The 23,895-nt window shown below is 42.8% G+C and overlaps 1 protein-coding gene across 3 annotated transcripts in view; it reads left to right on the top strand.

The window, feature by feature from the left end:
- Positions 1–23,895, top strand: part of rps6kc1 (ribosomal protein S6 kinase polypeptide 1) — a 161,994-nt gene that overhangs the window by 94,572 nt on the left and 43,527 nt on the right. For all 3 annotated transcript variants that reach the window (XM_067988924.1, XM_067988923.1, XM_067988925.1), the window contains 3 exons: positions 1,000–1,124; positions 12,116–12,208; positions 22,323–22,370. In XM_067988924.1, the coding sequence (XP_067845025.1) occupies positions 1,000–1,124; positions 12,116–12,208; positions 22,323–22,370 (266 nt within the window). The remainder of the gene's footprint in view (positions 1–999; positions 1,125–12,115; positions 12,209–22,322; positions 22,371–23,895) is intronic.

Here is a 23,895-nt window from a genome sequence, read left to right as displayed (position 1 = left end):
ATATAACATAGAATTGCATAGAAGCTACAACATGGAAACAGGCCATTCGGCCCAACCAGTCTGTGTCGGTGTTTACCCTCCACTTGAGCAAATAGTTCTAATCACATTAACGCAAGACCGAACGTAGCCTTCAGATAAAGCAGCGTTAAAGGCTGAGGAATAATTGGGCACACAGATATAATTCAGTGCCATATATTCTGTCCTTATTTTTATATATTTCCATTATAAATTCCTAGGTTCACATTTACAATAAAAACTATCTATGTAAACTTGTCACACTGTAATTGCACCCCCCGTTAGCGAGGGGTCTAATTACAGCAGGACCAGTTTACATAAAAAGTGCGCTGAGATGAAAGATCTCGATTTCTCTCTTTTTTTTCTCTCTCTCTCTCCCACGCACGGATACACTCATCATAGATTTAGTGTTATCGGACAATAGTTTTCAGTCACCAGGACATTCCTTTTGCGGTACACACTGCAAATTGATTTGTGAATGCATTTGCAGTAATTTCTGGTGTTGCCTATCGTACAGTATGTATTAACTTTGTTTCAAAAACTGCTCTGCAGAGGTAGTAGGCAAAAAAAATTAATTGTGACTATTGCCTTTTGATAAGTGCACATTTGAGAATGGTTTAAAATATTTAGTCACAAGAGAAACAGTTGACATCTACACCAGTTGAAAAGACGCAGTGTGGTATGAAGAAAGTTCTACTCCATGATTGACAGATGAAACCGTTGCATTTTGTATTAATAAACCTAAATACGATAGCCAATATGTGGTGATGTGGCCAAAAAGTATATTTTTTTCACAGATGGTAATTACTGTGCCATTTGTGACGTTAGCTTCAATTTGAAAACTGACGACCGTACAATCCAGTGTATAAGCCATTCCACTAATTTCCAGTTGCTGTGTTAATTTACGAACTCTTCTAGACATAGTTGCAACTCTCACAGCAAATTTCACAATGCTTCTTAACCCCTCACTGTTGATATTTCTAGGTGAACCAAGCCCAAGTCGCCGTGAAGCAGTGAAAAGGAAGACTGCAGAGTATCTGATGCGTGCGGAGCAGATCTCTACTCAGTGTCTCAGGGCATCCATGGAAAATGATTCAGTTCATTCAAGGGTATGTCCACACTTCTGTTGTATTAAGGAACAGCGCCAATTTAAATAGATAAAATGTATTTTTAAAGTCCATGAAAATCGATTCTACCCTGTGGACTAGGCAGTTTTCTTTCCATAGGAGTCTTCCCATCGATCATTTTTTTTTGTACACCACTTAAAGAGTACAATTTATGTAGATAAAATGAAGCTTAGATATAAAGTGTTAACTATTGAAACAAATACTTGCTAAGTAACATTTATTTTTCAAACTTTAATTTCTCCATGTTTTCAGTTATTTTCTCAGAACCTTTCTTAGGTTCTCAGCCTGCTCCCTCCCGTATTTCTTGGCCAAGGGGCAGGCAGGCGACCTGTTCCTAGTTCTTTGCCAATGCTGTTCTGTAGCTTGCTGTTGGGAAGGTGCATGGGTGATTTGCCCTCTGATAAGCGCCAAACTGCCATTTGCAGAATTTGCCATTTTATAATTAGTAATGCTGAGCTGCCAGTTTCCCATTATTATTTAGCATTTTAAAACTGCTAAAAAATATAGTCCTATAGAGAAATGCAATGAAAATCATGATAGAACAAATTGAACTGTAAGATGCAAGAAGAAATGTTTCATAAACTAATAAAGAAAGATCTGTGGGTTAGAGTTAAAGTAGTATAATACGTAGACTACAAATTATTTGATGTCCTCTTTTTAATTAAGTCTTTTCTTAAAATGGATGATTATATTTAAGGTCTAAGGTTTGTACTTTCAGAATCTGCTATCTGAAGGCTCTTTTAAATTTAATTATAGTCTGGAAAGAAAATAGTTACTAGAAAGAACAGTGTGCTCCTCATGGAGTGCACCTGATCCTAAAGGTCCATGTAAAAGGATAATCTGAGTTTCATTCCCAATTGTATCAGGAGGTGGCGTTTAGATCCTCTCATACAAGGAAACAAATTTTTCTCCTATCTACTACTCGCAATTGAGGGATTTAGATACAAAAATATCTCCGGAAAACTTCCTTCTACAATGATTATAAAAACATTACACGATATTCTGAGCATTCAAATTGATTGGGATATGTTTCTGTGCATTTACATTTTTAAAAAAAAAGACTTGTGTGTTGCTTCCAGTAATTCAGCAATTGTTGGATTGCTATTAGTTTCCAATTATTGTTTGATTTAATGTTCAAATACCTGACGTACAGTTTAAAAAAAAAGTCTTATAAACTGAGATTAAACACAAAATAAAATACATTGTCCTATAAAATGCCACTAAAGTGATTGCCAAGCTTTCGGTAACCCCTCCTAATCTCTTCCTTGATCGACCCCAGTTTTCATTGCCCCTGTGTTGGAAGCCCTTTGGGCTTTTTTATGTTGAAGGTGCTACATAAATGCAAGTTGTTTTGTTTGTTTCTAAATACATCACCTAGAATATTGTCACAAAAGTAGGCATCTCCCCTAATGGCTTAGGAGGTTTATCCAGTGAATTGCTGAGCCACGCAAACCAGGGTGATTCCAACTTCTACTTGTGGTTTGTGCCTGTTGTCTGATAGGTGGAGTGGCAATAGGTGTGTTGAATTCAATTGTACAGTCCCAATTGATGTCCAGGCTGAGATCAGTTGAACCATATTGAATTGATATATCTTTCATTTGCTGAAAATATGGTAGAAAAACATCTACTTTTATTTTAAAAGTATTTTATAGCTTGTAACATGATTGTGGTATATATATCTTCTTAGAAATAAGCTTTTGCTTAATTTACAAAAATATAAAACAGAAGGTAGAGAATACTTGAACTTTTTTGAGTTCATTGAGAAATTTAAGCCTAAACTTTATCTGATAATGACAATGAAGAACTATGAAGAAAACAAGCATTTACTCTCTCTGCATCCAGCTGTTGACGATTATCCTTGCACATTTTAAAGGTAAAAGGAAACCTAGGAAATAAGTGACTATTTTCAAATTAAGTTTGTTTGTTGCTTGTTCACTGTCCATTGTGTTTATTTAATACAGCATTTAACTCTGGTCTATCAGGGTATTGAATTGAATGCTAACAATAACACCAGGCAAGTAAAGGATATAGACGCATATCCAAGTATGTGTATCCAACTCACGTACACAGGTTTTAAATTGGTTGAAAATTCTGCTTACTTTTCACTTAGCTCAACCAAGGATTCCTCAGGGCAAATTTCTCAGCATTCATAATTCATTTGAGCTAAGTTTGCAAATTTTCGATGCTGTGATTGATCTTTCAATCTTTTACACATTTTCTATCCCTTTTTTTTCCTGGTTGATGTACAATGTCTTTCAGCTGGGAGGTAACTGAATAAGGAGCAGACTTCTGCACTTATGTCCATTGTCTGTGGACTGGTGTGTCTGGTGTCAAGCGAGATAGTCTTGTTTTTTTTTCCTTGCTTCCTTCTAAATAAGATGGAATGTTGCAAAGTGCCCCAATTACCAGTCGAGTTCAGAATTATAAAAAAAAAATTGTTGCTGCTTCTTTAAGTTATAGTTGGTGGTCTGATTGGATTCAGTCCCTACCATCGAAGGAAATGTAGTAAAACAGTGAGGATACAGCTAACAGGGTATCATTTCAAAGTTTGCAGATGACACGAAACTAGGATGCAGAAAATAATGTGGAGGATAGTAACAAACTTCAGGAGGACATAGGCAGACTGGTGAAATAGGTCGACACATGGCAGATGAAATTTAATGTAGAGAAGTGTGAAGTGATTCATTTTGGTAGGAAGAATGAGGAGAGGCAATATAAATGAAACGGTACAATTTTAAAGGGGTGCAGGAACAGAGAGACCTGGAGGTTCACGTACACAAGTCTTTGAAGATGACAGGACAAGTTGAGAAAGCAGTTAAAAAAGCATACGGGATCCTTGGCTTTATAAATAGAGGCATAGAGTACAAAAGCAAGGAAGTTATGCTAAACCTTTATAAAACACTGGTAATGAGCCACCTGGAATATTGGGCCCGATAATACCATGGTGGCGGGTTCGCGGTGGGGGGTAGATTGGGCACGTGGGTAACGCGCCCGGTGAAATCAGTTTGCCCCGCGCGCAATCGCAGGCTGATTGGATCCACTTACCTGTTCTTCCGGGTTCCCCGCTGCTAAGCTGCGCGGCAGGCAGACTGCGCATGTGCGGTAAGGCCTGTCAGCTGGAGAAGCTCTATTTAAAGGGGCAGTCCTCCACAGCCCAGGGGGAAGGCTGCTCCCAGGTTTAATGATGCTTCACTCCAGCTCTTATTGGATGGGGTGAGGAGGAGGGGGAAGACAGAGATCTTCCCCCCCCCCCCCCCCCCGGCGGGTGGGAGGAAACGGCCTGCCTCTGCCACCAAGAAGGCCTGGCTCGAGGTGGCAGAAGAGGTCACCTGCACCATATCGCCCACCTGCATACAGTGCAGGAGGCGCTGCAGTGACCTAAGTAGGTCAGCCAAAATGAGTACACTTACTCATTCCCCTACACTCCATCTGCCAAATCACCGCCCCCACCCCACATCTCCTTCTGCACAGCCAACACTACTCTGTCACATCACTCCTCACACCCACTCAAACCTCATCCTCACCTTACCTGCACCTACTCACCTCGCCAGAACTCATCCCGCCACTACCACTCAACCCAATCCTCATACAATCTCATGGCTCTATCTCATACTCACCCTCTCATGCATCTCTTTCACGGTCAGCCTCACTCAACCTGCCACTACCTGTGCTGCAGCCACGGGGCATGCATCACATATGTGCAGTAGGCAGCGTAAGGCAAACGTGTTGTGAGCATGAAGGGGATGCACAAGGGTGTTTGAGGGTTTGTCGTGGTGTTTACTTATATTTCATTTCTGATCAACTCACATCACATATTATATTGGCACCACTACTGCCACGTCTTTGCGAATCTTGTCTGGTTTGTGCAATAATGCCCTTTCCTGAGGATCACAATGAAGACCCACAACTGATGCCACCCATTGTGTCACTGCAGAGTGGGTGTAGGTGTATTTGCAGGGCTCTTTTGTGCAGATGACTGAGAGACGTCGGCGATGTCCCCGGTTGCACCCTGGAAGGATGGGGAGGAGAAGTTGTTGAGGGCAGTGGTGACTTTGACAGCGACAGGTAAGAAGATGGTGCTCGGGCCAGCCGGGAGCAGCTCGGCATGAAGGAGGCTGCAGATGTCCACGACTACATGTCGAGTGACTCTGAGCCTCCGTGTGCACTGCTGCTCAGAGAGGTCCAGGAAGCTGAGCCTCGGTCTGTGGACCCTGTGGCGAGGGTAGTGCCCTCTGCGGCGCATCTCTCTCTGCGGTTGCCCTCCCTCCTGCTGTGCAGGTGGATGTGTCACAGCACTGTGTTGTGGAACTCCACGTGTCAGAGGTAGACAGTGTGGCCGGCGAGACTGGTGCTGCTGTTCGTCCTCTGAGGAGGTCATGACTGCAGCTACGCGGCGGCCCCCATCCGGAAGATGTACATCTGAGGGGGTCCGCAAGGTAGGTACATGTGTCTGGACACTGGGGTAAGAGTGCAAGTTGGTGAATGTTATTGTTAGGAGGAGGGTGGTGGAGGCCAAACTTTGTCCAAAGTGACAGAGTGGCCTCCTGCAATGCGTGAGGGTCTCCCCTCCCCACCCCCCATCCCCCCACCCTCCACCCCCCACCTGTCAAATGTTCCTTTGCAGCTGCCACAGGCTGATGGCTGCAACACGTCCATTTGAACTGGGAGTGTCTCCCCCAGTACGGGAAACAGTCCCAGTCAGTTGCAAAATCCCATCCCTGCTAAAATAACAGGTCAATCAGGTCTGTAAACAACCTGAAGTACCTGTTCAATTACCTTAAGTGGCACCCCGCCGGCGGGAGTCCCACATGCGGGGGCTGCGCGTGCATGTCAGTGTGTCACTGGGGAACCTGGAAATGGGGCAGGTTGGAGCCGGGCTCCCAACCCGCCCCGTGAATCCCCGATTTTTGCAGCCCCCCCCCCCCGCCACGAACGCACCCGATTGCGGGTGTGAAAATCGAGCCCATTGTGTTCAATTTTGGGCACCACACTTTAGGAAGGATGTCAAGGCCTTGGGGTGCAGAAGAGATTTACTAGAATGGAACCAGGGATGAGAGACTTCAGTTACGTGGAGAAACTAGAGAATCTGGAGTTGTTCTCCTTAGAGAAGAGAATGTTAAGGGGGTATTTGATAGAGGTGTTCAAAATCATGAAGTGTTTTGATAGAGTAAATAAGGATAAATTGTTTCCTGTGGCAGGAGAATTGGTAACCAGAGGACATAGATTTAAGATAATTGGCAAAAGTACCAGAGGAGATATGAGGAATTTTTTCTTTACACGCAGCAAGTTGTAAATGATCTGGAATGTACTGCTCGAAAGGCTGGTGGAAGCAGATTCAATAATAACTTTCAAAAGGGAATTGGATAAATACTTGAAGTGGAAAAATTTACAGGGTTCTGGGGAAAGAGCAGGGGAATTGGACTGATTGGACAGCTCTTTCAAAGAGCCAACACAGACACGATGGGTCGAATTCTGTACTGTATCATTCTCTGATTCATGGCAGGGCTCTATACTCTTAACTGATATACCATTGAATTAATACATAAATGCATTTGTTCTACCATATGCCATGGGTAAGGTATGCATTTGTAGCTAGCGAAATCAGAATGACGTACTTCTTTGCCAACCAGAGCCCACATGATCTTTGGTTACTGCAAAAACACTCCTTTCCATATCACCTTCAGTCCCTTTTCTCCTGCTGTTAGCATTAGTTGCAGTTGCTTCTTGCCCTGAAAAGAGGTGTAAGTTCTGAAAAATTGGTTCTTAGTTTTATTTTGTGACCTTTTCTCAGTATCTTTCTGTTTTGGAGTTTTTCTAATTGATTTTATGCACACATCTGCTCTCGTGCTCTGTGTTAGCTACAGTGCTGGCAATCTAGTACAGCTAATCGGTTTAATTTAGTGTCTGTATTGTGTCCTGCTTGACCAAAATTTTTTCCATTAACGAATCCTGCCAACTTTTTCCTGAAAAAGGCAACTAAACAAACACGTGAGAGATTGAGAAGTATTATTAATATTAAAAATGCAGGTGCAGGGACTGGGCACAGGAAGCACAAGACAAATGAGAAGGGCAAGAAACTCAATTCATCCTCTTCCAAAGAGCACTCATCCTTGCCTTGAATCAAACCAAGCAGCAAGGACATCTCTAATGAGAGACCAACATTACATTTAGGGATCTTCTTGAAGGACTGCCACTACTGTTTCCCTAGTATCCACATTGTTAGATGAAACCATACTTCCAAAAATAACTGTCTTGAAATTTAATACCAGTATCTGGGAGGAGACTTGAAATGACTATAATCTGACAGCTCTCTGCATTCTTTCCTAAAACTGAATTCTAATTAGTAGTGGAGATTGTATCGGTGCCAGACTTCTTATTTAGAGCCTTAGCCGTAGCTGGTTGCAAACAAAAGCACCCCCCCCCACCCCCACCATCAAAGCTCAGCAAACCTCAGAGGGCTCTTATGCACCAGTATTATCTATATTTATGAGGAGGGGTTGACAAAATCACTAGGATTCCCAAATTCTGCCAACCAGAACAGTACTGAAGATTCAAATGCATTCATGACTGAAGTGTTTACAGACCTTACACTACTCACCAAGGGGTTTACATTAATCTGCATTCCTTTCCTTGAAACACTCCACTGGACTACCTAGTTAGAATTATTAGTTAGCAGGACAACAAGTTCCATTCCCCCCCCCCACCAAACAGTTAGGTCAGGGAGACTAGAAGAGAGGTATTTATTGGGTGGAACTTGCTGTGACTGACCTCCGCACATCCTATGGACAAATACTATGAACAAATACTATGAGAAAACTTACATCGTGGTCTCCGATGCCAACTTGCTCCGTTTTCAATTTTTTTTTAAGCTCAGCGCTGTGATTTCAGCGCAGATTCATTCGGAACTAATACAAACGGTGGGAATGGAAGTCATACCCACAGAATCTGTCAAGAAGAGAAGTCACGCCCACAGCAGGCAACTAGAAATCATTCCTTCACAGTTAACTTCTGTATGTTAGTTTAAATGTTAATAAGATATGTTAAAATTTAACATAACATATCTTATTATAAAAAGCCAAGCAAATGATTTAATGTAATGAAACTTACAGAACTAAAAGTAAAAAAAAATTGTAATTTTTTTTTAATGATCAAAAGACATTAAATCAAGAGTAATATGACATTCCACGTATTTAAAATTTAATTTTTTGTTGTTTTGCAGCTATTGCGCTTTTAAAAAGTAGTGTAGGGCTGGTATTTTCTAGCGTACATTTTGGTGGCGCAAGTATCTTAATTCCACCTGGGCTGATGGGTAAGTTTACAAAGTTTAATGATTTTATTGATTGTGGTGTAGGTGGCCCTTTAATTCGGACCTGTCAAACTGTCGGCGAACCAATGGGAGCAAGTTCGTGATTTCCTGGTTTTAATACGCATGTGCCCATTTGCGAACTTGCTCCCTGTCTCTGCCGGTGGTTTGAGAGGATGCCATTGATGAACTGGGTCCTCAGGCGAGCAATTTATGCCCCAATTTTAACGGACTGCTTCTTAAGTTCAGCGGCCTATTTCATGAACCCAAAGATGAAAGCCATAAGTTGTAAATCAGTGGCATGATCACAGAATTGAGAGTAGCTTTCAATTCTTCAGTGAACAGTCAGTAATATCCTGATAGTCTTTTTGCAATTTACTTAGTCTCTGACTGTTCATGTCAATCTTTGGGCAGCTCATTGGTAGCATAAATTAATCTAGTGTAATTGGTCCTGGATGCATTCCACTTGTCCAATAAATAGGTTGAAATTCAGTGAAGGAGTGTAGGCAAATAAAATAATAGGTTGGTAGGCAAATAAAATTAAAAAAAAAACAAGTTTTGCTTATTGGCCGTCCGAGGTAGGATTTCGATGAGATTTTCATGGACCTTTTCATGAGATGGGCATGTGTGTGCTGTGCATGCACCACCTATTAGTCCCTGGCATGGAGTGCTCCTCCTAGCCCCACAAAGGTTCTCTGGCCTGCTGCTGATTCCTGTGCTGCACCCCACCCCTGGGATTGGCATTGCAGCTGGCTGATTTCCCGTCCTCCCAGATGGATCGACGAGCTGCCTCAGAGCACTCGTTTGGGATTTGCAGCTTGCAAGGTGCATGTTAATGAGGCCCAACCACCAAGATGGGTTCAGGCTTCTTGTTGGTGCGATCGGGCGGATGGTGCAATTGCAGCGCCTGCTGCCTGCCCAATTAGCGTAGCAGACAAAAATGGCCCCAGTGATTCCTCTGTAAGACAGGGGTCTCCAATTTTGGCAAATGAAGACTGTGGTTGACCTATTTGTCTTGAGTGAGAACAGGCAGTTAATAATTGGGGCCCCTGTATTCTAGCACTGGAAAGTCTCCCTCTGTTGACGTGGCTATTCATTGAATTTTTAACTATTTATATTGACTGGTAATGCCAAAAAGCCATGATAAACCAGACCAGAGTGATCCTTGTGACTGACTGAGAGCACTGTAATTTTCAGAGTTGGACTCTTGAAGATAGTACCCGTTACCCAAAAGCAAAGGAAATTCTGCACTTGACTGAATCTACTCTTCTGTAGACCAATTGGGGGCAATTTTCAACTGCAGGACACCTGTTTCTCACCTGAAAAATTGGGAAGGGGGGACATCTCGGCGGCACTATTGATACCCAATGCCCAACCTGCCCACCTGTTCCTGGCGGGAGGCTGCTTAAATAAGCATCTCAGGGTCCTACGCTGTTGTAGGACCCCGATTGCAATTTTCAGGTACAAACAGGAGGAGCATGTTCCGCCAATTTGTACCAGGTGTTCAGCGGCTTGACCAGTGGTCCTTTAAAGGGGCAGCTGGACGCCGCTCAAAAAAACAGCCAAGGAATTTTAAATTTTTTTTTGGAATGCTCCTCCTCGGCCCACAAAAAAAAACTCTGACCGTACGAGGCTCCCCTCCTCAGGATTGACTCCTCCCCCACCCCCCAGTCCTGACCTCTTGGGAGCTGGCTGATTTCCCGCCTCCCCCTTCCCACAAACAACCGGTGAGCTGAAGTGGGGCACCTGTTTGGTACCTGTAGCTCACCGGTTTAAATGAAGCCCAAACCCAAAAATGGTTTGGGCCTCCCAATTCCAGCTTTGGGTTTGTGGTACAGCCGCTCCACCAACTTTGCACCCATTTAGAGGGAAGAAAGAGATCCCTCTCCAACTGACTTTTAAGAAGTTATTTCCTTGGATGCTTGATATTTTACTATTTTATCCTAAAACTTACTATACAGTGTGGAAAAGATGCAAGTTGGTAATGTTGTCAGTAATGCTTTGTATCTTATTTAAATTAATTCTCGTTGTTCTGTGAGATACTATTGCACTGTAACATGCACTAGTGATACATGGAGTGGACAAATGAAGAAAAATGGTGGATTATTAATCTTTAGGTGCAGGGGACATCATTCTTAGAATTAAAGTATTCTCCTTGTACAATAATTCCATTTCTCCTTCTTTACAAGTTGGTTGATGATTATTCTTGGCTGACCATAACTCTTCAGTTGTGATGTATTTTCAGGTGACTTTTACCTGTATCCTTGGGTTTTTTTCGACAATATACTAATCCTTCATTTAACTGCCAATGGCAGTGCCACTAGGGGCTCACCTTACATAGAGTTACTTAGAATTTACAGCACAGAAATAGGTCATTCGGCCCAACTGGCATTTATGCTCCACTCGAGCCTCCTCCCACCCCTCTTCATCTAACCCTATCAGCATATTCTTCTATTCCTTTCTCCCTCATGTGTTTATCTAGCTTCCCCTTAAATGCATCTATGCTAGATGCCTCAACTACACCTTGTGGTAGTGAGTTCCACATTCTAACCACTCAATGGGTAAAGAAGTTTCTCCTGAATTCCCTATTGGATTTATTTTTATGTAATCATTGCTGAATTAACTGAAAGCTCAGCTATAAGACAGTGGAAACCAATGTGCAAGATTAATATCAAAATGCCATTGACCACAGTGATAAATCACACTTCCTGAAAATAACTACAAGTCAGAACCTACAGGAGGATGTTTGATAAAACATCCTCGTATAGATTGCTCCATTATCCTTTCATTTTGCTTCACTGTAGACTGCTCCTTTAAGCTGGCATGTGGCATATTGTACACGGACCTGTCCAGTCTCAGTGCTCTGTAATCCGTTCTTCACCTCCACCCAGTCACAACTGTCAGTGCAACCAATCTTGGGTGGCTTCCATCGGCAAGGGAGGGAGGGGGGTAGTCCTTCCCTCCTTCTCCCGCCCCAGAAACAACACAGAGCAGGCCCCATGCAAAGTGGGCCATTCAAAAATATTAATTTAAAAAAAAAACCCGTCTTTCTTCGGGAGCCTCACAACCATAGGTGGTCAGCGAAGTGGGCCTAGTTTGACTAACTATACGCTTGGTCCCTCTGAAGACCCGGGTGTGGGAACTCCTGACGTAGGGAGTGCTCGCACCCAACAGGCCATACAGGATATATGGCTGCAGGGTCAGGACCCAATGTAACCAGTTCCCAGCTGAATCCCACTGAAGTTATAGTATGCTGAAATGGCTGCAAATTTTCAGGGCCAATGTTCTAATCCACTATAGTTCCTCACCATAGTTAATTTTATATCTGGTACATATATTTTTAGGTCCTGAAGATTTTGTTGACTGGTAGTACTGTTTTTTTTTACACAACAGTAAACACATTTGTTGTTAATATTATATTGTTGATATTCAGAAACAGCTGTCACATTCTAAACATAACAGTGACTGTATCCTAACCAAATAAATATTTCTATGGGGATTCTCCTCAGCGCTACACACAGATTTGAAGCGGAAAGAAATTACCTTTTGATCTTGTCCACAACTGTTCTGTGACAAATTTAGTTTTCTATAAGTTGGCATTTGCTCCAGTAGGCCATCTTCCTTTAAGTGTTACTGTGATTGATGTGATATCTTTGATATCTTCTATTAGCCTCCGGGACCGCTAAGTTCAAGGCCTGCTTGGAACCTGAGGAGTCCTGCAGAGGAGCTGAAGGCCTTCAGAGTCCTTGGGGTGATTGACAAGGTAATTCTTCAGCATCACTTCAAGGGTTCAACCATAAATCAACTACCAGCTGAGATTGTAGCTTTGAAACTATTGGTTTTGATGGTTAGGAAACAAAAGAAAAATGACTTGGTTTGTCTGCACTTTACAGAAACAGAAGGGGAAAAGGGGGTTTATTTAAGCAGGACTATAAGATTGTGTAGGTATACTGCATGTTACATGTTAGAGCAGAGAATTAAACACAGCCTTTTTAAATATTAAATTTTAAAATTGAAACAATATCTGCTGGTAAATACTAATACTGCATTGTAACAGCAAAGAATATTTTAGCAAAACCACTTCATGTACATTTAATAGACTAATTGTTTGACAAGTTGTGAATAAGACATTAACAAAAACTCTGTTGGTAATATTAGCAGAATATAATGTTTTTTGCAGGTGCAAGACTTTTAGTTCAATGTTCAGAGGACTGTAGTAATGATACATTTATAGTTACATGATTGCCTCATTAAATGCGACCCTTGGGCTATTTTGCAGTGACAGTTGTAGGTGGTTCAGTGTTGTCCCACATATGTTTAATGTTATTCCATGTTTACACAGCGAGGTAAGTGATGCAGAATAATAGATAAATGCCAGTAATTCAGTCAAGTGTTATTGTGACATCATAAACCTTGAGAGCAAAACTCATGTAGTTTGTGGGGTTAACAGAAAACTGAAATTAAACTAAAATCTTAAATTCACTGCCCTACATTTATTCCTTATAATGTCTTCAGTTTATGTAACTATTTTGTTTTATCTACTGCTCTATATCTTCCCCACTGAGCATGGTAGAAGCTGAATAATTGTGGTGTGGATCAAGTGCTGTTGAAGATGTAAGAGGTGAAAGTATACAGCACTATGTGACACCCTCACCTCTTATCACAACATAATATGAACAGGTTTCTTTTTTAAGAGTGAATTATTGCTATGATCTCTTGCTCTATCTGTTTCTCTTCTTTCTCTTTCTGTCTCTCATACATGCATAGATATACGTGTTTATCTTAATCCCTAGGTTGATGTTTGTAAAGAAAACTGATATCCAGACAGAAACAAAGTAATATAAAAAGAGAATTAATGAGACCCTCTTCACGTTCCAATCATTTCTTCAAAGAAGACTTTATTTATTGACCTTGTATTAAACAGATACGGTTGAGCCAAACTATATTAATTTTCTTAAGCACTTTTGCAAATTACGTTATTCTGTAGAGACTAAACAGAATCCTGAGGGGTCGTCTTAACTATCACAGTGAATCATTTTCAGCAGCTTCCTTTTCGAATCTAACACTAGGAGTGCAGAGAGTAAATTACAAGGCAAAAGGCTGATTAAATTAGCAATTGAAGGTAGGTTTAGCTCTTCCCGTATGCCCATTTGTTCCAATTTCCTCATTTTAATTTGAGCCCCAAGTTTCCTTTGACAAAGTAGAAGTTAAATTACAAAATATTGGTATTTCCTTTGCAAACAGATCAATCTATGCATATCATTGTTTGCTTTAAAAAAATATATGTTGTGGGAAGTCATTTAATATAATTTGTGCCAGACACATTGGGTCGCTATTTATGGGGAGCGGAGGTGACTTGTGGTGGCCAGGAAACCCGGAAGTACGGGGAACGCAAAGGTCCTGCCGAATCAAAATGTTCATACAGGAAACGTAGAAACAGGAGTATGCCATTCAGTCCCTCAAGCCTGTTCCGCCATTCTAATAGATCATGGGTGATCTGTACCTTATCTCCCTTTACTCATCTTTGCTCCATATCCATTGATACACTTAGCTAAAAAAAATCTATCTCTCTGTCTTGAATTGACCCAGCATTCACAGCCTTTTTGGGGGAAAGAGTTCCAGATTTCCATTACCCTTTATGTGAAATAGTGTTTCACTCCTAAATGGCCTAGCTCTTATTTTAAGATTGTGACCCCTTGTTCTAGATTTCCTCACTAGAGGAAATAGTTTCTCTGTACCTACCCTATCGAGTTCCTTTATCATTTTTAAACACCTCGATTAGATTACCCCTCAACCTTCTAAACTCAAGGGAATACAAACTAAGTTTATGCAACCTGTCCTCAAAATTTAATCCTATAAGCTGCGATATCATTCTGTGAATCTATGCTGTATCCCCTCCTAGGCCAATATATCTTTCCTGGGTTTCGGTGCCCAAAACTGAACACAGTATTCCAGATGGGCTCTGACCAAGGCGCTATACAACTGAAGCATAACTTACTCCCCATTGTATTCCAACCCCCTTGAGATAAAGGCTAACATTTCATTAGCCTTTAGACTACTTTTTGTACCTGTGCATTAGCTTATAGTGATATGTGCACACGGACATATCACTATAAGCTAAATTCCTTTGCTCCTCCACAGTTCCTAGTCTCTCACCATTAAGAAAATATTCTGAATTGTCTTCCCTTGGATCCAACGTAGTTGACCACACACGTCCTCACATTGAACTCCATCTACCACAGTTTTGCCCAAGCACTTAGTCTGTCTATGTCCTTTTGTAACTTCCTGCTCCCATCTGCACAACTTACTGTGCCTCCTAACTTAAGTTCCATCTTCAAACTTAGATATACAAGTCTCTATTCCTTCATCCAAGTCATTGATATATATGTGAAAAGCTGAGGCCCCAGTACAGATCCCTGGGGAACACCACTTATCATATCCCTCCAATCAGAGAACATTCCCTTTATCCTACTCTCGTTTTCCTACCTACTAGCTCATGTCACAAGATTACCTCCAATTCTGTGTGCTTTCATTTTTTATAATCTCCTGTGCAGCATCTTATCAAATGCCACCTGGAAGTCCATACAGGCAATATCCATAGACACTCGCCTATCCACCGTACTAGTGAGCTCCTCAAGAAATTCAACTAGATTCAGACATGACAAATCGGTGCTGACTCTCTTTGATCAGCACTAGTCCAAGTGCTCAGTCACTCTGGCCTCTACTTGACCTGTGGCTCAGGAGTGAATCATGGGCTGCAGATCTGGGAAAGGTTGAGGGTGGGGGGGGGGTGATTGCGGAACAGTTTGAAGATCGGGGCTTGGGGGGAGGGGGATTCGGTGATTGTAACTGGGGCTAGAGAGAGGATGCAAGAAGTGCTGTAAAAAGCACTTACCTTCTGGAGCCGGCAGCTCCAGACAGGCGGGGGGAGGGGCGTAGGGGTGGTGGTGTTAAATGTTTAAAAACGCTAACCTAATCCATCGTGTACGCACCTACCGCCATTTTTATGGCGGCGGATAGCGTGCCGTGCGAGTATCCTGTCTCGGAGACGTATTTAAATCAGGCTTCACAATTGGGATTGGGAGCCTGATTTAAATTTAACTGCTGTTGGCTTCGTTTCCCAAGGCTCGGGAAACCCGGCTGTGAAATGGGGGCGGGAGCTGCCGGATCTGCAGCCCACAATTCGCTTCTGATTACCAGGGACCGCCCACAAAGGTCCCCGGCTGCAGCTTCCTGCCGCTGGTTTTCCTGCCTGCGAATTTGTGCAGCTGTGAATTTGGTCGGCTGCTGGATGGGAAACAGAAGAAAATTTTTTTAATGAGGTTCTGCCGTTAAATTCGGCAGGACCTCCGCATTGGCCTTGTCAGGTTCCCCTCCCACTACTGCGCTCCCCCATGTCCCTCCCCACCTACCCGTAAATACTAGGACCTCTGTCTCTGATGATAGATTCCAGTAACTTTCCCACAACTGATGTTAAACTGGCAGGTCTGTAGCTATCTGGTTTCTCCCTCTCTCCCTTCTTAAATAATGGTGTGACATTTGCAATTTTCAAATCCATAGGTACAATTCATGAATCTAGAGAGCTTTGGAAAATTATGACTAATGCATCTGCAACTTCCTCATCTATTTATTTTAATATGCTCTTGCATAGAACTGGCATGGACGCGATGGGCCGAATGGCCTCCTTCCACACTATAACCTTTCTATGAATCTATAATACTCTGGGATGGAGGAAACCATCAGGTCTATCTTGAATCTCATTATTTTCTTCATTGTCATTTTTTTTAACATATTAAATCCATTAAGTTCTTCCCCTTGACTTTTTAGGTTCCCTTGTACCTCTGGTATTTTGTCCTCTTCCCCACTGTGAAACTGGATACAAAGTATTCATTTAACATGTCTGCCATTTCCTTATTGTCAGCATTTGCCTTTAATGGGCTCACATTCCCCCTTAGCACTCTTTCTCAATATATTTATAAAACTTTTGCTGTTAGCTTTGATATCTCTTGCAAGTTTTTTTCATATTTCAGTTTTGCACCTTATTACTTTCTTTGTATCCCTTTGTTGCTTTTTATAGCTCTCCCAGTCTGCTGTATTTCCACTTTGTGTAAGCCTTTTCTTTTAGCTTGACATGGTCTCTTACCTTATTTGTTGAGCATGGATGCTTAACAAGTGGAGCCTTTGCTTTTTAGGAGTATGTCCTAGTTTTGTACTATACCAAATACTTTGAATGCCTCCCACTGTTTGTCTGTAGGTTTACCCATTAACAGGTCATCCCAGTTTACTGTGGTAAATTCATTTCTTATCCCTTCACAAAGTTTGCCTGACTTAAATTGAAGATTTTGATTTGTGACTCTCTCTTCTCCCTCTCAAACCTAATATCAAATTCAGTCATGTTATGGTCACTATTTTAATGTTCCCTTATTGTCAGATTGTTATCTAAGTCTGGTTCATTACTCATCACTAAATCTGGTATCTAAATTGGTTCTCTTATTGGTTCTAAAACATACTGTTGTAGAAAACTATCCTGAATACATTCTAGAAATTCATTGGGCTCGATTTTAGCGTCCCGACCACTTCCGGGTTCCCCGATGACGTGCGGGGCTGCGTGCGTGGCCCCCGCTGGTGGGAATCCCGCAGGCAATTAAAGCCAGCGGGGTTCCACTTGAGAGTACTTACCTTGCTTGTTGAGGTCATTTAATGAGCTGAATCAGCTGTCAAAAGAGGAAGTGTGGGATTTTACGTTCATCGCAGAGTGTTTCACACACTGGGGGAAACAGTCTCCCTCCAACCAGGCGTGTTGCAGCCAGCAGCCTGTGGCAGGTGCCAAGGTGCACTCCACGGGGGAGAGCCCTCACCCACGCAGGAGGCCACCGCGTCACATAGGGCAACCCCTGCCCCCCACCACCCCCCGCCAAGCCAGAGGACAGACCGACACAAAACCGCAGCCCCAGTCCGAGGAACCACCCACCTACCCTGCACACCCCCTCAGACCAATACCTGCCAGATGGGTGGTGCGTGGACACCCTCGGAGGACGAACAGCATGACCAGCCCCAGCAGCCTCACAGTCCACGCCGTCCGCCGCAGAGACGTGGAGCTCCCCAACACGGAGTTGTTGCACGCCCACCTGCACAGCAGGAGGGAGGGCTACCGCAGAGAGAGACGCATCGCAGAGGGCACTACCCTCGCCACAGGGTCCACAGACCGAGGCGCAGCTCCCCGGACCTCTCCGAGCAGCAGTGCACACGGAGGCGCAGATTCGCTCGACATGTAGTCGTGGAGATCTGCAGGCTCTTTCATGCCGAGCTGCTCCTGGCTGACCCCAGCACCAACTGCTTACCTGTCGCTGTCAAAGTCACCACTGCCCTCCACAACTTCTCCTCCGCATCCTTCCAGGGTGCAGCCGGGTACACCGCCGATGTCTGTCAGTCGTCTGCGCGGAAGAGCCCTGCAAATACACCTGCACCTACTCTGCAGTAACACGATGGGTGGCATCAGTGGTGGGTCCTCATAGTGATTCCCAGGAGCGGGCATTATTGGACACAACGGACAGGATTCGCGGAGACATGGCAGTGGTGGTGCCAATATAATGTGTGATGTTTGTTGCTCTGAAATTCAATATAGGTATCACCCAGGACAAACCCTCAGACACCCTTGTGCACCCACTTCATGCTCACGACACGTTTGCCTTACGCTGCCTACTGCACATATGTGATGCATGCCCTGTGGCTGCAGCACAGGTGGTGGCAGGTTGAGTGAGGCTAGCCGTGAGGGAGATGCACGAGAGGGTGAGTATGGGATAGAGCCATGAGATTGTATGAGGATTGGGTTGCGTGTTAGTGGCAGGATGAGTACTGGCGAGGTGAGTAGGTGGAGGTAAGAAGAGGATGGGGTTTGAGTGGGTATGAAGGGTGATGTGACAGAGTAGTGTTGGCGGTGCCGAAGGAGATGTGGGGTGGGGGCAGTGTTGTGGCAGACGGAGTGTAGGGGAAAGACTTCGTGTTCTCACTGTGGCTGACCTACTGCGGTCATTGCAGCGCCTCCTGCACTGTAGGTAGGTGGGCGATATGTTGGTGGCGCAGGTGACCCCCTCTGCCACCTCGAGCCAGTCCTTCTTCGTGGCAGAGGCAGGCCGCTTCCTCCCACCCGCCGGGTGGAAGATCTGTGTCCTCCCCCTCCTCCTCACCCCATCTGATGATACCTGTGATGAGGCATCATTAAACTGGGAGCAGCCTTCCCCCTGGGCTGCTCCATGCTGTAATTTGTTCCAGTGGTTGCAGCATCTGTCAGTGGAGGACTGCCCCTTTAACTAGAGAGCCTCCAGCTGACAGATCGTACTGCGCATGCGCAGCCCGCCCGACACGCAGACCAGCAGCGCGGAGCCCGGAGGAGCAGGTAATTGATTCCTATTAGTGTGTTGCCTGCTCCGATCGCGCGGGCAACCCACTAATTTCAACGGGCGCGGAGGCCACGCACCCGAAACCCAACCCGCCGGAAACCCGCAGGCCTGCTAAAATCAGGCCCATTGTCTTTATTACCTGATCTGTTCTGCTTCTCCCAGTCTATGTGAAAATTAAAATCTCCCAGTATAACTAAATTGTTTCTGCTACATGCTTCCCTGATCTCTGTATTTATACATCCCCCACTACATCATTACTGTCAGGAGGTGTGTAGACAACTCCCACCAGAGTCTTGCATCCTTTTTGGTTCCTTAACTCTACCCACAGTGTTTCTACTGCCTGATCAACCTGACTGAAATCCCTTACTTCTACTGCTGTAATTGTTTTTTTTAATCAATCTTACGACTCCCCCTCTTTTCCAAATTTCCAATGTCCTTTCTAAAGATCCTATAGCCTGGAATATTTAGCCCCATGCTAAGCTTATATCCAGGTTCTTTATTAATATGAGTCAAATATGGCATAGCCACATAATATTTTTAATTTAAAAAAGGTAAATGTTAGACTAAGTGAATCTCTTTGTAAGCTTTGCTGTTTCCTTTCTCTGTCTTTATTGTTATTCTTACTGTTCACTGTCTGCTATAATACGTAATGGGTCATTGTGTCCTAGTTGGTGACCTTCCTTAGATTTGTCCTTTTGTCTCCGAATATACACGCTCAGTTATCCTCTACTGGAGTTTACTTTCTCCCTTTAGTCACTTTGCCTCTTTACTCTGAGCACCAGTGCATTGAAGATGCCCGACAGGATTTTAGGTGACAGCAGATGGTGGACTCCTGGGGCAGTTACATTGTGCTAGTATTTGGTTAGGACATTGGGTTTAAAGTCAGTAGCACATATAAGAGAATTTATTCAACCATATTTTTGCTGCATTTTGAAAATGTGTCTTCTGACCATAACTTACAAAGAGAGTTAGTTTATATTGGTAAACAATAGATGTCTATCCACATGGAAAGAAGAACATAAGTTCTTCCGGTTGACCATCGGCTCTGTTATTTTATTGCAAGGATAATTATGCAGCAGCCTAGAAGTATAGCAGTAATTTGCTGCTTTTGTAATCCAAACGGTATTCATTTAAGTGCCTTGGGACGTTTTACTACTTTGAAGGCACTATATAAATGCATGTTGTTGTTGTTAAGACCCAGGTTTGCCTGCACTCAAATCTGCCATTCTCTGTAACAGTTTTTTAAAAAAAATCCAATTTTCTCACCATTTCTTGCTCCTCTCCAGAAACCAGTGCGATATGGATGTTGGTAGCTACCTATCCTCTGATACTTACCCAAATGGCTTGTCTTCATATGTCTGCCTCGACAGTGATTGTTAAGAATGGAGTGTTTACAACTGAGCCTGTTCTTCTCCTCACCTGGCATCTGCACACAAACTCTGTTCAGCAGAGGCCACTGAACAGCCATAGAGACCAATGTAGTACCCCCATTGCTTAGTTGCAGTGAACCTAATCAGTTCTATGTTGTTGGCTGTTAGCTGAGTCCCCTGCAGTAATGAAACATTCTGAACTGGGGGGGGGGTTAATCACCTATTTCGCAGAGTTGTGTTTTTTGTGGCAGTGCTAAAAGAATAAAAGGACAGCCAAAATAAATTGGAAAAATTCAGAGTTGTGACAAGCATGTGAGTATTTTCCTGTCAAACAGGTCACAAGTTTGAATTGCTGGTCATTCAAATCTGCTTATCTTAGTCATGGGGGCATCACAAACATCTCCGTTTTCAAAACCCCGTTTCAGGATCATACACTTCAATCTAAGTCCAGATTCAAGGTACTTCTATACAGGCTTATAAAGTACTTTCCAATGAGGACAGCTTGAATCAGGGATAGCACTGATTTTCACATGTACATTTTATATCCTAGTAATCTGCAGTTGGGACCAAAACTGGAAATGTTTGAAATGCAGGAACATTAGTGAAATTTGGGAGTGATCTTATAAATTGAGCTGGTCAACAGAAATAAGTAGAAAGCCAATCATAATACTTTTAATTGGTTGACTTTTAAAAGTGGTTTTAATGGTGAAAATGCCCAAATAAAATCAGCAGAAAAGGAAAACTAAACAGAAGATTGTTAAAGTTTGCAACTGTTTGATTCAAAAACAAAAGGCATCCAGGATAACTATGGCTCCTTAATCCTTCCAGTGCTACAAGAAACTTTATTCATTAATTAGAATGGGAACTTTGAGTCACTGCTCCAGGAAATGCTGATGATATCAGGAGAATTGACAAAGAAATTACTGAACCTAGATCCAGTTAAAATGCCAAGACTGCTGAAGAGTCCTCAGTGAATGAGTATGTCTACTGATGTCAACCTCATTGCCCATTTATGTTAGAGAAGCACCTTCAGAAGTAGTTGCCTTGCACTGTCTCCCAACCACCCTAAAGTAACTGAATCAACTTTAAAACGTGTAATTCTAAAATCAACATTTTCTTCAGTGCTAGTATCTTCCTAAAACCTCTTAAAATTATTCTTTCTTTTTTAAATGATGACTTGTTCTTCAGTCATGGTAGCAATCAAAACTGGGAAAGCAGCTACCAAAATTTTGGACCCACAAATGAGTGATCCTCAGCACTGTATATAAAATAACTGCTATAATAACATGCAGATACATTGGACTAAGGAAAATAATTATTTTTACATCATGACTGGAAGGGGGGAGGGAGAGAACCCACTCGTGGTAAAATGTTAACAGGTTTTGTAAAGACATTTGTCACCCCCTGTAGAAAGCATTTACTGTGGAAGATAAATAATTAAAATGCAAAATACTGCATTTCTGTTTACATCATAGACCACCAGTTGGGTCAGATACAACCCAGCTGTATTCCATGCTGTTGTAACTCTGCTACCACAGGACTTGGCAGTGCAAATATTCATGATTTAGTAAGTAAGTTTATGAAAGCTCAGTTGCTGCAGATTTAAAGAAGTAAAAGTGATTAAATATGACATTGAACAGATGGAGACTATCTACTCGCCTGATGTATCTGGCTCTAATTATATTATCATTGGTTTCGCCTGCCTTGGAGGAGGTGTTTCCAGGGGCTGATTTACAGTCATTTATAAAACACCTGTTTGGGAAAACTATCTGCCGATGGCCAATTAAAAAAAAATTCACAGATGTGCTTTCTTTGTGTCAGCACACTGTAAATATTCTCAGGCTATAGGAGTAAAGGGGAAGAGAGAGGAGAGGAGACAGTAAAACCGTTTGCCCAGTGTTTTTTTCTTTTCCTTTTTAAGGTGCTTTTTTAGGGGTCAGATTTTGGTTCTCTATGATTCTAGTAGGTGCCCTGATTTAACTGAATTGATTTTAAATGCAACTTTCAAACTGGTTTGACATTGGGATAAATGTGTACACCAATGTACTGCTTATTCTTTGTTGACAAAGACCTGATTTTTAATGTGTGTTTGTATTTGTTTCTGAAGGTTTTACTTGTGTTGGATTCCAGAACACAGGAGACCTTCATTTTAAAAGTAAGCAGCTTTTTAAAATTTTAAAATCATCGCTATTTCATGGCTGAATTCTAAAAATGTAACTTTACTTTTAAGTTATTTTTGTTTGTGTGAGTAGTCCCAGTGTGCCATTTTTCAAATCCTTGTCCCCCCTCCTTGCCTCAGCTGTACTTCTGCAATATTAAAAGCAAGTGAGAGAAACTGCAGGCTCTTTTGCAGCTCAGACACCTTGTGCTTTTTCAAGCTGATTGCTAGTGGGAACCTGTTTGCCCAAAGACAGAAAATAGTACAGCCAGACTGTTTGCAACTTTTCCATGCTGTAGTCACTTGCTCTCTTAACAGCCCAGATGAGAACGGATGGACTAATCACATAGATGGCTTGGTGTGTTCATTGTTTCAAGTCTCACTCCAGAGACTTAAGCACATAATCTAGGTTGACACTTCAGTGCAGTACTGAGGGAGTGATGCACTGCCAGAGGTGGTGTCTTTCGGATGAGACGTTAAACCGAAGCCCTGTCTGCCCCCCCGGCACTATTTTGAAGAAGAGCAGGGGAGTTCTCACAGTGTCCTGCCCAATATTCACTCCTCATCCAACATCACTAAAACAGATTATTTGGTCATTTTCTCATTGCTGTTTGTGGGACCTTGCAGTGTGCAAATTGGATGCCATGTTTCCTACATTACATCAGTGAATATGCTTCAAAAGTACTTCATTGCCTGTAAAGCACTTTGAGACTTCTTTAGGTTGTGAAAGGCACTATATCATAGAAAGGTTACAGCACAGAAGGAGGCCATTCGGCCTATCGAGTCCATGCCGGCTCCATGCAAGAGCAATCCAGCTAGTCCCACTCCCCCGCCCTTTCCCCGTAGCCCTGCAAATTTTTTCTTTTCAAGTACTTATCCAGTTCCCTTTTGAAGGCCATGATTGAATCTGCCTCCACCACCCCCTCACGCAGTGCATTCCAGATCATAACCACTTGCTGCGTAAAAAAGTTTTTCCTCATGTCACCTTTGGTTCTTTTGCCAATCACCTTAAATCTATGTCCTCTGGTTCTTGACCCTTCCGCGAATGGGAACAGTTTCTCTCTATCTACTCTGTCTAGACCCTTCATGATTTTGAATACGTCTATCAAATCTCCTCTCAACCTTCTCTGTTCCAAGGAGAACAACCCCAGCTTCTCCAGTCTATGCACGTAACTAAAGTCCCTCATCCCTGAAATCATTCTAGTATACCTTTTCTGCACTCTCTCCAAGGCCTTCACATCTTTCCCAAAGTGCGGTGCCCAGAACTGGACTCAAAATTGAAGTTGTGGCCGAACCTTTACAAAGGTTCATCATGACTTCCTTGCTTTTGTACTCTATGCCTCTATTTATAAAGCCCAGGATCCCATATGCTTTTTTTAGCCGCTTTCTCAACCTGCCCTGCCACCTTCAATGATTTGTGTACATATACCCCCAGATCTCTGTTCCTGTACCCCTTTTAGAATTGCACCCTCCAGTTTATATTGCCTCTCCTAGTTCTTATAAATGCAAGTTCTTTCTTTAT

This window comes from Heptranchias perlo, chromosome 8, assembly GCF_035084215.1.
Source record: "Heptranchias perlo isolate sHepPer1 chromosome 8, sHepPer1.hap1, whole genome shotgun sequence".
Lineage (NCBI taxonomy): Eukaryota > Metazoa > Chordata > Chondrichthyes > Hexanchiformes > Hexanchidae > Heptranchias > Heptranchias perlo.
Note: the sequence above shows the minus strand (reverse complement) of the source record. Positions and strands in the feature narration are given on the sequence as shown.